Genomic DNA, 14,557 nt, shown 5'->3' with positions numbered 1-14,557 from the left:
CAGACGACCTTTGGCCGGATCGGAGTTGAATTGAGAAATGGTGAATGGTGAAAATGAGCGATACAAGTGAATGTGAATAGTAATATGGGTATGACGAGTTGCTGGCCCATCCGTCTTTTTACGCCCCGCACCTCGCGAACAGCCTTGAGACTTTCCACTCGTGACTGTGACTGTACTCTCTTCGTTGTCCCTTCTCTTGCTTCCCTTTCTGATTGTCATCTGTCAATCGACTCATCCAACATCGCTGACCAGCCTCCCCTTGCTACAGTGAAGAGACTCGAGATCGTCCTGCTGGATCGCTATCTGCACCGTTTGCCTTGCTCGACCACGGCGCTTCGGACGCAGGGCAAAGTCATTTGCGTTCAACATGTCATCCACATCCACCACTACCCCGGTCGCGACTTCGATCAAGAAGGAAAAGGATCATCTTGCTTCTCCAGCACCTCCTTCGCTCGTGACCAACTCGTCTCGAATCGCCTCCACCTCGTACTCTACTGCAACCTCGCTGTCGGCGAGCTTCGAGCCGCTTTCCTCGTCCGAGATCCTCGAACGTGTCCCTAGCCCTGTTGTACGTTTAGCTGCCGCGTTGGGGCCTACCATCCATGCTTTCTACCGCTTCATCCGCCTTGCCACCTGGACGGGAGGCAAAGGCTCCACCTCTTCGTCCATGCTGCTGCTCCTCTCGTTCTGGTTGACATGCGCCTTTGGCTACGAACTGTTGCGGTATGCTCCTCAAGCTCTGCTGCTCGGCTGGATTGGCTATGCTGGGATCCGAAGACAACTCGCGTTTGCTCGTCCTCGTTCGCATTCTCCCGCCAAACTCATCGAAAAGTACGATGTGGTATCGGCCGCTTCGCTCAATGCGACGCTGCTCGAGCTGAGCGAGTTGGCCGACTTTTTCTCGTCACTGCGAAGGAATGTACTTGTGCCCGCAGTACAGCTGGTCTCATGGGATCCAAGCCCGATGAGGACAAAGGCGATTGCGGCGTTCTTGCTTCTTACTTGGCCGTTGTGGCTTTTGGCCTTCCTGCCGTTGAGGCAGAGTGGCTTCCCCAGCCTGGTGCTTCCTGTCTCGGCAAGTGGCATTTTGGCCGCCATCGCCAGGTGGGACGCTTACGTCTATCATCACATCCTCAAACTCATCGGTCCTGATCACATCGCTACGTTCCACGCCAAAGCTGCGCCGGTGTACGCGCACTATGACAGTCTCTCGGCGTTTTTGGCCAAGACACCGCTTCCGCTCATCTACGCATACGGCGCAGACCTCGCCTCGCGCGTCCGATGGGAGCAGTGGACCGAATTTAACCTGACCCTACTGCCTCCTTACCCTATCGGTGCGCTCACTGTGCGAAGCTTGGTCTGCTTTGTCGGCACAGTGGCGCTCACGTGGTGTTCTCCTTGGTGCAGTCTGTTCCGCCAGGCCATATGGAAGAGCGCCACAATCCGACGTATTGTTCGTGGCACAGGTCGATTGCTCAGCGGTCAATTTTCGGCCCGTGACGCGTACGGGAAAGGCAACCTCGATGACGAATGGGCACACGGAATGTATCATGATGACGGTTCCGAGTTGCCGGCTGCTGGCAAAGTCGACACTGCTTCCGTCGGTAAGCCGACAAAGCTGGATGGCGCGGATGACAAAATAGTTCGACACGAAGACGTGGTGTATCAGTTCTCGATTTTCGAGAACCAACGTTGGTGGGTCGGGCTGGACTGGACAGCTGCGCTGTTGCCTCAGGAACGCCCTTCTTGGTCGGACGAAGCCAACAACCCGGTTTCACCGCCTTCGTCGTTCAGTCTGCCGGCGACCAAAATCATGCTCACCCCTGCGCCGACGCACACTGACCCCAAAGCGTTCACCAGAAGGACGATCAAGTGGCAATGGGTGGATCCCGAATGGTCTGTAGCCGGCGTTTCGAGTCGTGGTTACTATCCGAGTACCACCGTGTACAAGGGAAGTGCCAAGGAAGCGGCTATTAAGTCGGCCAACGCGGTAGGGGACAAAGATGCGCTGGCGGCTGCTAAGCAGGGGTATCTGGGCGATGCGTTGAACCGGATCCGTGCCAAAACGTCGGGTGGAATCGAGGTCGGTGAGGATGTGGTGGGCGATGTGGGAACTACGGTGCATAGAGTGACTGGCGAAGGCGAGGCAGATTGGGACGTAGATGCTGAGGGCTGGCAGTACGGTGATAATGCGTGGGAAAAGATGTCCAAGAGGAGCGGAATGGGCAGGTACACGAGGAGGCGCAAGTGGGTGAGAAGGGCGGTGCTATTGGAGGTGGTGGAATATGGCGTTCATGGGCCGAGCCCGGCTGCTAGTTCGTCGGCTTCCGCAGCTGGGCGCGCTTCCTCGAGTGATAGTGGAACTAAGGAGGATGAAGAGGACAAGGTCGAGGATGACGACAAGGTGGATGGCGTGAATTCGTCCTTGGTGCCCAAGCTTGACACTGATGTTGTGGCGGCTAGCACCACGGACCCTGGCGACGATGCCGAGTCTCGTTCGGCTTCCGGTGCACTTGCGGTCAAAAGGCCCAGCATCTCGGATCGGCTAGCAAAAGCAGCACATTAATTCCAATATCAGATGTCAAGTGTACTGTACATCACACGGCTTTCTGGATTCAGTTGGTTCATGCGAGGTATCGATGTACAAGTAGCTTGATATGCTTGTTTTCAATCAGATTGCATGTAGAGTAACTCTGTGTTGAGAAAAGTGGCGGTTCTTGCATGTATGCGAGCTAATTACGTACGGTGGCGATAGCGACGCTTCCGAGTGTCGTGCGCATCTGAGCGTGGTCTACATCATGGCTATCCTCTACGCTTCCCCAGCGGTTGATTTGGCTTTGCACCTCGACCTCTGCAGCCTGTGCCGCTTGTTGGACACTCAACTTACCACTGACCAGGGCTACGCTGATCAGGAAGCTTTTGGTGAGCAGGACGCTGCGTTCGAAAGCGGCGAGATCGAAAGGGTGGAGTGCTGCCAGATGATTTCGAAAGATGTCGAGCGTTCCATGCGGATGTTGGCCTCCGAGGAGACCCTGGAACGGTTTGATCGCCGTGTTGTACGTCGAGTTGATGTACGACAGGAGCGGGTCCCAGTGCAGAGACTGTAGCTCGACCAGCGACTTGGGTCGAGATTCCTGGAAACAGACGGTTTCATTTTCCAAATACCTCAGTAGATCCGTCTGGATTTGGCTGCTCTCTTGGCCGTTCGAACAGCCCTCGAGAGCTCTAGCGGCTAGACTGGTTAAGGGGAGAGTGTGTGGTTTCAGAAGCTTTCCCTGTTCGCACCATTCCTGTGCTATGCACGTGGCGAGCAATTCGCGATTCGCTGGGATTACAATAGCTGAACCGGACGGTGTGCGAATTGGTCGACCGTCCAGCAGGATCTGATAGCCAGAGTCGCGCGACGACGGCGCTTGCAGCGACACTGTCTTCCAAAACCGAGATTTCAGTCGTTCCGCGCGGTTCAGAGCCGCTTCTTCGAGCCAACGCGCAGACGTGTGTAGCGCGCGCTGGCGGAGCGCCGGTGTCACTCCAAGACCAACCGCTGATCTGATCGCCATCATCGTTACCGCTACTGATGTGCAAGACAAGAACTGCCTCGCGAGAGCAAACCAGTCCCACTTTTCTTCTTGTTCGCGCGCTCCAGACCACCCCGAGTTCCGAAAACGCTCTTGATTCGACCTAACATCCAAACCCCTATTTTTACGTTTCATGCGTGATGCGTTGCCTGCTTCTCATCTTGTACAACATACCACACCGAGCAAGTCTGAAAGCTCAGCAGCTCTTGGTCTATTCGAACGCCAGGTAGACACTATCAAGCGTCACTAGCACGAGTCGAAGAGAAAGAGGGTATATTTATAGCACAACCTCATTGAACCGGCGAGTGTCTACACAAAAGCAACCGAGTCCACACCCCAACTTCTCCTCACCTGCACCGTGGCCAACAACTCCTTGATCATCTCCTCCAACAGTATCGTATTGTCCAACACGCTCGAAAGCGTCACTGTTCGTACTTCCCTACTTCCACTTGCCGTCACGGCGGGTCTCCACGCTTCGCCTCCTACCGCAGGTTGCGTCTTGATCAGCACAGCGGCAGTTTCGCGGAAGTGCTCTGCATAAGGGTTGATGGTCGAAGCCGAGACTTTTCGGTCTACACCAGGTCGATTCTCGCTCGTCTGCGTGTCAGACGAGGGTGGCGCCAACGCTTTGCCGAGGTTTGAGGATGTGCGTGTGGGGCGGCCACCGAAAAGTCGCGCGAGCGCGCTGCTGCGGCCGATCGATGCGGGTTCTTCTTGCGCGGCAGGTAGGGTGATCGTAGGAACAGACGGAGACAGAGCAGGAAGAGAAAAACGGTTGTCTTCCTTGATCCCAAAGTCTCGTTCTGCTGCTCGAATGGTCTCGCTTGTTTGCAAACGACTGCTTCCCGAGCTTCTGTGTCTGGGTAAGCGCGGAAGTGTTAAGCAAGCTTCCAGTGACTGGGATTCTTCTGATCCATCTTCCTCCTCCCCTCTGGCTTCAATACTGAGCGCGGCTGAAAGATCATCGGTCAGCACGAGACTTCCCCGTCTCTCCGCTAGGTATCTGTCGAACTCCGGCACACAGGCGCGGTATGCCTCAACCTGCTCAACTAACCCTCTGAGCAACTGTACCAGTCCGGGCTCTTCTCTCTCCCGATCAGTTGCTGTTGCGTGTGTCAACCAGCCCTCCAGGCTCCTTATTGGCGAGGAAGCCATTGACGAGAGCACCCCGCTGGCCGCCAGATTGACCTCAACAGGCTGAGAAAAGAACCAAGCGAGACCTGCAAAGAGCTGCTGTACAAAGACGTCGCTTTGCACCAACGGAATTTGGCCGCCGCCAACTTCGAGAGCCACCAGAAAGGTGCTGTCTCTGCGCAGAGCTTGTTCGGCGTCAAGAAGGTAGTTGCTCAGCGAAGCCTGTAGGTCTGCATTGCTGTTGGTCGATCCAAACGAAACGAGGAGGGCAGAGAGCGCATCGATCTCGCGCAAGTGCAGTTCGACCTTGCTGCCGGCTGGGAGCTCATCTGCTGCTTCAACAACCGGACTCCTAGGGAGCCAGTCATCCGTTGAGACATTGGTAACGGTCTTACGTGGCGGTAGCTGCAGCAAACCACCACAGGCGCGAAAACCATGGCAGACCATCAGACTTCTTGCAAGCCTTAACGCTGCCACTCGCGTTGCAGGGCTCTTTGTGTCTTCCAAACAGTCCATGATGAGGTCTTTGACGCTGTATCGATCCGAATTAACAACCGGTACATTCAGCTGAAAATCGTACCCGATGTCGCGAGGTTCATCGAGATCGGCCGGAAGCAAAAAGTCAAGCGCGACATCCGTCAAGATGTGTCCACTTCGCAACACGATGATAAGAACATCGAGATAGTTGAGAACAGCTGCAGAACTGCCATCAAAGTCACTGCTCTCCATCAAAGATGGGTAGACGACATTGCGGATAAAAGTGTCCCGGATAGCGATAGCGATGGCGCCTGCGAGTTTGCGGACCATCGGGTCGAGAGTCGGTGTCATGGTCGGCGGTGGAGATACTGTCTCGATGATCTTTCCGTCCAAATGGTTCGAAGCGCTGGCTGTGTCAGTGAGATGCTTGGAAGCAAGCCACAGAGAGTCAAGCACGTCTTGACAAAATTCAACCAGGTCGACGAGCAAGCGCAACTGCGCTTGGAGCTCGGCATCGTCACTTCTTGTTGCGGTTGCCAAGGCTTCAGAGGTGCCCTTTTCAGCTGCAGCTTGGGATGCAGAGCTGCTCGCCAACGTGATGGCAGCACGACTGCTTTTACCCGAAGACGTACCATTCTCGATCTCAGTGGGATCATATCGTGGCACGGGTCGAATGCGTGATGGCAGCAGGCCATAGGCAGCACCCAAGCCAGCACCGAGGACATCTGCAAAGTCCGAGTGTGCGATAAAGACAGCTAGCGATCGTCGGATGTCATCCGTCCCGAAAGAGACTCGCTTTGCTGTTTTGCCTGGCGAGATGCTTCTCTTGGAGGAATGACCGCCTTCTAGCGAAATGAGAAAGAGCAAACCGGCTCGTGCTAGCTCGCCGATGCGACCTTCGCGGTGAACAAACTTCAGTAGGTATGAGAAGAGAGGGAATCGTAATCTTCGTTTGGACAGCTTTCGGGATGCATAGGCCGTGGACGGCTGAATGGTGGCGGTAGAGTCGACGGAATTGGCAGGTGAAGGTGGCCGCTGATGGGTGCTGTCAAGCTCTGAGGGTGTATGAGCATGGTAGAGATCCTTGCTGTCGAGGCTTCCGACGGACAAATCATCGAACACACTGCGACTGACAATTATGGAGCCATCCTTGAGGCTGCGTGCGCCTTGAGGGCTGTCTAGATCGTCGACAGGCTCGTCTGTAAAGAAGATTTGAAGTAGGTCTGGCGTGTTACGGATGCGGCTGGCAATGTGGCACATAAGATCGACGAGGTCCTCCTCATGGTCGGGGTCTTCGGCGGCAGAGGGAGGGGCGTTGGAAGCGATTGCATCAAACGAGTCGTCATCGAGCTGAAATCGTACCGAATCTTCATCGAGACACAACTGGATGAGTTGAGAGATGGGCTTGTTGGCCGCTTGTCGAGAGAGGAACTTCTCATCGAGAAGGATAATGAGATCTTTGAGCGCACGGATGGTTTCGCCGCGGATACCCTTGGGTCGATTGTCTACCGAGAGGTGGACGAGCTCTGTGAGAATGTCGTATTTGAGCAAGTACTCCATGCAAGGCCCTGTGTGACCATCATTGCTGCGATTACTTTCAAAGACGAGTGCATCGATGATGCGCTGCAAGCGACGTGGAAGGTCGGATCGCGCTACGCCAAAAAAGAGTGCTCGTTCGTCAGGGTTTTCGAGTTCGGCTTGGACGGCAAGCCAGTCGGCGTGAAAGACATCGACGCTACCAACGGGATGAAGCGAGGGCTTCTTCCGCAGGCGAGGCGAGCCGGTGATCCCAGCAGCTGCTTTGGCAGGAGTGGATACCAAGCTCGAAAGACGGCTCAGGTATTCCATTTCGTAGCCACAGTGGGCGCAACGGGTCGGTAGCTTAGCATGAACGAGGCGGAAGCTATAATGCACGAAAATGGTTGCTCGACGAGAGAGCTGGAGCTGCGGGATCAACAGGCGCGTCTGACTCGATGGCGTGGTCGTGTTCGCTGTTGATGAGGTGAGTGAAGATCAAAGTGACGCCTACCATGCACTTTCCGGGGATCAAGTGCGTGAGTTACGCGAGTCGTGCGTCATGAGTGTTGGTTGGAGCAGTCGTGAGTTGCGTGAGCTGCACTGTGCGTTGTGCGCACCTCGAGGCACGAGGTGTTGGTTGGTTGGGCTGGCTCGTGGCTTGTGGCTAAAATTTCGAAATGTTAAGTTAGAGTATCTTAAGAGATTCGTGATTCACGATTCGTGATTGTGGATTCCTCCAAATGCTGACAAATTCCGATTGAAGAAGGGTTGGTCGATACTCGCGAGATGTCCTGATGTTGCATTTCCACACAGTCTGATGATCTTGTTGCACTCTTCATCTTCGATTGTGACCATCTCCTCATTCTTATACACACGATGTCGGCCAACGCATTGACTCGAGCATTCCCAAAGGCGCTCAAGGAGGTCCGTCTGCACCTCTGCCAGACTGGCCAGGCTTCTGCAGGAGCGAGGTGAGTTGGAAACGGATCGCGGTTTCGCAGATGAACGACGACTAAACAGCACGATTTGCCTCTTGGCACCGCATACCGATCGCACTGGCTCTGCTTTTATTGATCTGACACAGGAAATTCCTCGAGGCCAACTACAAGCCCATCAAGCAGTCCAACCCGGACCTTCCCTTCCTTGTCCGAGAAGCTAGCGGCACCCCTGCACGTGCCTTTGCTCGATTTGGTACGTCCTTTTCTCTCGTTCAGCGCCACACTCGGACGAATGCTGACCTTTCGGATACCATGGGCTCGTTCAACTTTTCTGTTGGCATCCTGCAGAGCGTGGCGTGGAGAAGCACGTCGAGCTTGACGGTCTCAGCTCGGCTGACGTCGAGAAGAAGTTCGGCGAGTTGCTCTCTTCCTCAGCATAGATTTGCACACCCGTTCAATGAATCAGACGCTATCTTCACATCAGAAAGATGTATTTCTTTCTGGCTCGGGCTGCTCTTCATTCCTGCATGAGATGCTGTCTAAGACAAGTCCTATCGACTTAGAATGTTCTGGAGTTACGAAATGCCCGGGGGAGACCATACACGACGCTTAAAGCTGAACTGTGACCAGAAGAGTCGCGGAAGCCATAGCCACGTTTACATGACGATGCCTTTGCGACAGCTGAAGAGCTCGGTTCGCGAATATTTGCTACATGAGAGGAGCGATTGCATGGGATGTCCGACAATCGCGAGCGAGTTGGGTCGTTCACGATTATCATTCCTTCAGACCTTTCGGAATGAGCGTCAAATTTGTTTTCGGACGAGTAATTGAGAAGTGATGTTGGTCAAGCTTTCAATCTTGAAGTTGGCTTGGAAATGAGTGACGCCTCATTGCAGCAGGAGCAGCAGCAACAAGCAAGCAAGCAAGCAAGCTAGCAAGCAAGCTGCTTTCGCCAAGCTCGACGCCAAAATTCATTCTAAGCTCAGGTGGAGGCCACCTTTTCCTCGAACCATGTGCAACTACACAACATCTGCTGATTGATTCTATCACGCAACCAACTTACCACTCACGCTCATTTGGACGCAAAAGCAAGACATAGATAGCTATCACGACTTGGAACCGTGGCTGTAACGGGCAATATGAAGATTACGTCGCGGCATATCGAGAAGGATGGCTCCGGCAGGATCACCATTGTCCCCGAAGAGGACGAAGACATGTACCACCTCTACAACCTCATCGAGCAAGGCGATCGCGTCCGAGCAGCTGCTGTGCGTCGAGTCCAATCCGAATCCTCGACCGGATCAATAGAGTCGCATCGAGTGCGTCTCAACCTCACTATTGAGGTAACCAAAACCACGTTTGATGCAACCGGTTCGAGCGCGCCACCAGATCCGTCCGCAGCGACAGCATCGACACCGTCAACGACCGCAGAGGAAGAGGTAAGCCGCTCTGCGGCTGTGGGTGGATCTGGAGGTGATGGAGCAACACTTCAAGTGGCAGGGAGAGTGGTTGAGGAGAATGTATACGTCAAGATGGGAGCGTATCATACGCTGGATCTCGAAGTGAATCGAGCGCTCACCATCACAAAGGAGAGCTGGGACGCGGTTCATTTGGAGCGACTGGGTGAGAGTACCGACGTCAGTCAGCGAGCCGAGGTTGGAGCTGTGGTGCTTGGAGATGGTACGGCAGCCGTGTGTCTGCTGACTGGGCACATGACGGTGGTACGACAACGCATCGATGTGCCGATTCCACGTAAACGTAAAGGGTTGCCAGCCACGGCAGCGGACAAAGCGACGGCTCGCTTCTATGTGCAGGTGTACAATGCGGTGGTCAAGCTGCTTCAGCTTCCGGCGCTACGACTTATCATCCTTGCGTCGCCTGGCTTCACACGAGACTCGGTGTACGACTTTTTGTTCGAAGAGGCGACACGGCGAGGCGACAAGATACTCATTGGCAGCGAAGCACGTCGCAAGTTTCTCAAGATTCACTGCAGCTCACCCCATGTACATTCGCTCATGGAGGTGCTACGCAGTCCCGAGGTTAACGCGCAACTCAAAGACACCAAATTTGCGCGAGAGGGACAGCTGCTGGAACGCTTCATGAAACAACTTGCCAGCGACGAGCTGCGAGCCTGGTACGGCGAGCAGCACGTGCTGTTGGCTGCATCGAGAGGTGCCATCGGTGTCTTGTTGATCTCTGACGGTCTGTTCCGAGCAGCAGATCCGGCGCGAAGAAAAAAGTTTGTAGAGCTGGTGGAGGATGTACGAGCACAAGGAGGTGAAGTAGCCATCTTCAGCTCAATGCACGAGAGTGGACGCCAGCTGAACGCCTTGACCGGCATTGCGGCTATCTTGACCTACCCACTGGATATCGAAGTGGTAGAAGAGGAGGAAGCTGAGGAAGCCAGGAGCAAGCAGGGGGAAGCAGCCTGACGATTCGAGACTTTGTAGCAGAGAAGCGTACAACAAGCATCGGTCTGTCCATTTGACAGGTTGACAGCTCGACAAAGCGTATGAACCTGGACCGTTGCAGTCAGAGTCACGAGAGTATCTGTTTGTATCACGTATCGTGTATGTTTTGACAGGTGGGATGAGCTGCAAAAGCTGCAACTAGCGACCTCACATTTTGCAGAAAAAGTGCAAGTCTCGAGCTCAACGCACGTGACCAGCTGAAGGTGATGTGGTTGCGCTGACCGTGTGACGCGTTTGTTTGACTCTTGTTCAGGCCAAAAATACGTTGAGGTAACATAGCAGGCAGCAAAGCACGATGAGGTTCGCAAGACTCATGACTGTTGACTGGCGCACAGCTCATTAACGCATTCAGTGACGCCAACGCTGTGCACGGTGTAGACGGTTGCTCGCCAAAGAGGACTCACAGCAAGTGTGATAGTTGGTGATCCATCACACAAGAACAAGTTTCCTTGACGTTGAAACTAAAGAGTTGGACCTTGACCCCAGTCTGAGTCGCGGGTCTGTGAGTCCGAAAAAGCGGCGTAAAGAAGCTGGCCCCAAATTAGGAAAGTGTGGGCTGTAAGCACGGTCGCGAATCGTGAGTTGTGAGTGTTGGGTGTTGGTGTTGGACTTTTGTGTATGCCGAGCAGATCAAGTCTGGGAGTTGTGACCCTGCTTGCTTGCGCATTTTCTCACGTTTCATCACACTTCTATAACATCACACTCGTACTTGCACTCGCACTCGCTGTCACAGTCACAGTCACAGCCACAGTCACAGTCACGCGTTTACAATCATCTCATCGTCACTCAAAAGAATCACACTACACCAACTTTGACCATTCCGCAGCCACCATCGTCTCAAAACAGGTCGACGAATACCGACTTGCATCTTTCCTCTTTCATTCTTTTGCTCTCGATCATCGACAATTTTGGAATCGTCAACCGCCGTCGCCATCAGCTCATGAAATCAATAGCTGCCATCACGCATTCGGTCTGAGTCGAGTATCGCCATTAGAGCACCTGCTCGTCGTCTTGCAGTATCCACAACCTGGCTCGGACAGACCTACACTATCCCTCATCGATCAGTCAAGTGCCTTTCGTCTTTGGAGCGGGTCTCCTGGGTCCATACACTCTCTTCAACATGGCTGAATCGTCCATCAATGTTTGCGTCCGAATTCGTCCCTTCAGCGAAAAGGAAGCATCACAGCTTGCTCCAAATGAAGACCACACACCTTTTCTTGGTGATGGTGGCCTCGCAGGCGGAATCTCGCCCAACAATTTCTTACCATCCACCTCAGCAGCAGCAACCGCATCAACGCTCAAGACTCGCTTCGTTCGGCCCATCGTAAAGCCCATGGACCAGAAGGTGCTTGTCTTTGATCCCCCCGATACGAACCCACTAACCCGCCTCTACAACAGTAACCCCTTAGCTCGTGGTGGCAGGCGCAACAAAGACGTTCGCTACGCCTTTGACCGTGTCTTTGATTCAACCGCATCGCAGACCGATGTGTTTGAGGAAACTTGCAAGCCGCTGCTCGATGGCATCCTGAATGGGTACAATGCAAGTGTCTTTGCCTACGGTGCCACCGGCTGTGGTAAGACACATACCATCAGCGGAACGCCCAACGACCCAGGTCTCATCTTTCTCACCATGAAGGAGCTCTACAACCGCATTCAAGATGCTCGCGACGACTCGGATGTTCACATTCGTCTCTCTTATCTCGAGATTTACAACGAAACCATCCGCGATCTGCTCAGCTCTGAGCCCACACCACCAGGCGCCGGCCTCGCTCTTCGCGAGGACGCCAACAATCGCATCTCTGTCGTCGGCATCACCGAGCTCATCCCGGAAAGCCCAGAGAGCGTGCTAGAGTACATCCAGGAAGGCAACCTTCGACGCACCATGAGCCCCACCGAGGCCAACGCCGTCAGCTCCCGCTCTCACGCAGTGCTTCAGATCAACGTGACCCAGAAACCACGCACCGCCAGCATGATCGAACAGACCACATCAGCATCCCTCAACATTATCGATCTCGCCGGCTCAGAACGTGCTTCTGCTACTCGCAACAACGGCGCACGCATGAAGGAAGGTGCCAACATCAACAAGTCGCTCCTGGCCCTCGGCAATTGTATCAACGCCCTCTGCCAATCCGGTGGTGTCGTCCGACACGTTCCCTACCGCAATTCTAAACTAACTCGTCTGCTCAAATTCTCGCTCGGTGGCAACTGCAAGACCGTCATGGTCGTCTGTATCAGCCCCTCGAGTACACACTACGAGGAAACGCATAACGCACTCAAGTACGCCAATCAGGCAAAGAACATCCGCACCAAGGTCAGCCGCAACATGATCAACGTCGACCGTCACGTAGCCCAATACGTCCAGGCCATCCACGAGCTCAAGGAGGAGAACGAACGGCTGCGTGCAAAATTGGACGAGCGTGGCTCGCTCGAATCCGCCGCCGAGAAACGCAAACGTGCAGAGATGGGACGCGAGATGGACGAAGCCAAGAAACGCATGCGTGAGAGCACCGACAACGTCACCAGGCTTGTATCCGAAAAGGCAAGCTATGAAGCAAACACCGCAGCAGCTGAATCAAAGCTTTTCGAACTGCGAAAACGACTGGCGGTTGTCGAAGCAGACCTGAATCGATTCAGCAGTAAAAGTGAGGTGCTGCCTTCGGACCTTGAAGGCGAACGCGATGTTCTTAGCAAGCTCATCGCGGCCGAAGAGAAAGAGCTACACGATGAGACTACATGTGCCGGTGTTCGCAGCTTGCTCAACAGCCTCCAAATGCAACGTGGTATCATCGTCGCTGCCTCACACAATCAAAAGTTCGATACGGAGTCTTCGGAAACAATACAGACCTTGGGCAATGCAATGCTGGCAGAGGTAGAAGCGGAAAAGGCCAAAGTCAAGTTTGATGCGCTACTTGATGTGTTACGACGCTCGACCGCGGAAGCGACACAGCTGGTTGCCGTGGCGACGAGAAGCACCATTGCTTTGCGAGAGGTGGCAGGCGAGCTCGAGTACAGGGCCACAAACAGCGGTGACGTGGGTGACAAGGCGAATGCCGAAGAGCTTTCTTCGACTTTGGCATTGCTGGCTTCGCAGCTACGTAGCATTGCAGGAGAAAACGACAAGGTATTCGAATCAATGTGTGGCACAAGCTTGCCTGTGGTTGCACCTCTGCCAGTAATTGCCGCTGTGAGCACGACAAGGCCTGCGAAGCCTGTTGTGAGCTCGGCTTTCCGAAGGTCTCGCAATTCGCTGGCAGTTGGGCAAACTACAAATGGAGCAATTTCTTCCCAAACCGCGCCTGCTGCTTCAACTCGATCCGTCTCTTCTTCCTCAACCGGCGTCAATCGCGCCGCCATTGCACCAGCTCTCGCTCGATCGACCAGCGTGCAAGGCACTGGCTCTCCTGCCGCACCGACCACACAGTCGGCTCGACCAAGTTTCGCCGCTCCAACCTCTTCGTCGTCTGCTCGATCGCACATGTCAGCCAGCAGCCCAGCGCGCAAGACTGCTTCGGTGCGTCGGGCCAGCATTGCAGCATCCAACTCTCGTAGACTCAGCACTGCCCGAGCCGCTTCTCGATCCAGCGCTGCTGGTGCCGCTGCTGGAGCGATACCGGCTGTAGAAGAGAAGAAGAAGTTCAGGTGGGCTGACGAAGCAGGCGAAGGTGAGATTGATGATAAAGGTTTGGCTCACGGCGCGCATGTCGACAGCGCGAGTTCCGGAACCGAATGGGAGGATTTGAGCGATGGGAGGAGTACGCCTGCTCAACTGTCTACCTCGGTGGCGAGTAAAACGAATTTGCGATCCGTGTCATCAGGCACTTCATCGTCGAAGGTCTCGCAGACGGCTAAGCGAGCAGTATCGGGTGGCGGCGGATCGGCGTTGTCTCCACTGCGAGAGGTCAAGGCTTTTAGTGCGGGTTCGGCTGACGAAGCGGACATCTCGGATGCTTCGCCTGTAGCACCGCCGCAACCGCAGGTCTCTTCACGTCCGCCTTTACGTGCTACTACCAACACTGTGATTTCTGCTGTGCACAGTGGCAGCGGGGCGCTGCTGAATGGGTCGTCATTCCCGATTTTCGGCGCGAGCGAATCCGGGCTAAATGCAAGCTCCTTCATCGCAGCAGCTGGGGTAGTGCCGGTGAAAAAAGCGTTTCCAAGACCCAGCGCCGGTGGACCGGGTCCTATCCGACGAAGGACGAGGGCGAGTGTCGCTGTGGTGACAGCGCCGGCGAATCCACTGCTAGGAACAGGCGCGACAGTGGGTGCGGGCATCACGCCGATTCCAGGCCAATCGGGAACAAGTGGAATTGGAAATAGGGTCAAGGCGAGCAGGGTGAGTGTTGTGCCCGCCATGGGTGGGATGAGGAGCGCTAGTGCGAGTGCGATTGGCGCGCGACCAGGCGCTGGTGCTAGTGCGTCTCTGTTCAGCTGATCGATCACG

General features: G+C 54.7%; 6 protein-coding genes across 6 annotated transcripts; 4 read left to right on the top strand and 2 right to left on the bottom strand.

Moving 5' to 3' along the window:
- Window positions 1-367: 367 nt before the first annotated feature.
- Window positions 368-2,566, top strand: UMAG_01564 (uncharacterized protein; the record flags this gene model as incomplete). The annotated part of the gene is made up of 1 exon (XM_011389284.1): window positions 368-2,566. The coding sequence occupies one exon, from the start codon at window positions 368-370 to the stop codon at window positions 2,564-2,566; it is 2,199 nt and encodes a 732-aa protein (XP_011387586.1).
- Window positions 2,567-2,732: 166 nt separating this feature from the next.
- On the bottom strand, window positions 2,733-3,563 carry UMAG_10822 (ATP synthase complex assembly protein ATP12; the record flags this gene model as incomplete). Its single annotated transcript, XM_011389695.1, has 1 exon — window positions 2,733-3,563. The coding sequence occupies one exon, from the start codon at window positions 3,561-3,563 to the stop codon at window positions 2,733-2,735; it is 831 nt and encodes a 276-aa protein (XP_011387997.1).
- A 324-nt stretch (window positions 3,564-3,887) lies between these two features.
- UMAG_10821 (uncharacterized protein) lies at window positions 3,888-7,037 on the bottom strand (the record flags this gene model as incomplete). Its single annotated transcript, XM_011389694.1, has 1 exon — window positions 3,888-7,037. The coding sequence occupies one exon, from the start codon at window positions 7,035-7,037 to the stop codon at window positions 3,888-3,890; it is 3,150 nt and encodes a 1,049-aa protein (XP_011387996.1).
- Window positions 7,038-7,583: 546 nt separating this feature from the next.
- Window positions 7,584-8,085, top strand: UMAG_10820 (putative nadh-ubiquinone oxidoreductase; the record flags this gene model as incomplete). Its single annotated transcript, XM_011389693.1, has 3 exons — window positions 7,584-7,678; window positions 7,792-7,898; window positions 7,994-8,085. 3 exons carry the CDS (start codon window positions 7,584-7,586, stop codon window positions 8,083-8,085), a joined length of 294 nt encoding a protein of 97 aa, XP_011387995.1.
- Window positions 8,086-8,784: 699 nt separating this feature from the next.
- UMAG_01561 (putative Pelota protein) lies at window positions 8,785-10,077 on the top strand (the record flags this gene model as incomplete). Its single annotated transcript, XM_011389283.1, has 1 exon — window positions 8,785-10,077. The coding sequence occupies one exon, from the start codon at window positions 8,785-8,787 to the stop codon at window positions 10,075-10,077; it is 1,293 nt and encodes a 430-aa protein (XP_011387585.1).
- A 1,159-nt stretch (window positions 10,078-11,236) lies between these two features.
- UMAG_01560 (uncharacterized protein) lies at window positions 11,237-14,548 on the top strand (the record flags this gene model as incomplete). The annotated part of the gene is made up of 1 exon (XM_011389282.1): window positions 11,237-14,548. One exon carries the CDS (start codon window positions 11,237-11,239, stop codon window positions 14,546-14,548), a length of 3,312 nt encoding a protein of 1,103 aa, XP_011387584.1.
- Between the last annotated feature and the right edge of the window lie 9 nt (window positions 14,549-14,557).

Source organism: Mycosarcoma maydis, chromosome 3, assembly GCF_000328475.2.
Source record: "Mycosarcoma maydis chromosome 3, whole genome shotgun sequence".
Taxonomy (NCBI): domain Eukaryota; kingdom Fungi; phylum Basidiomycota; class Ustilaginomycetes; order Ustilaginales; genus Mycosarcoma; species Mycosarcoma maydis.
This window is presented reverse-complemented; position numbering and strand designations above follow the sequence as displayed.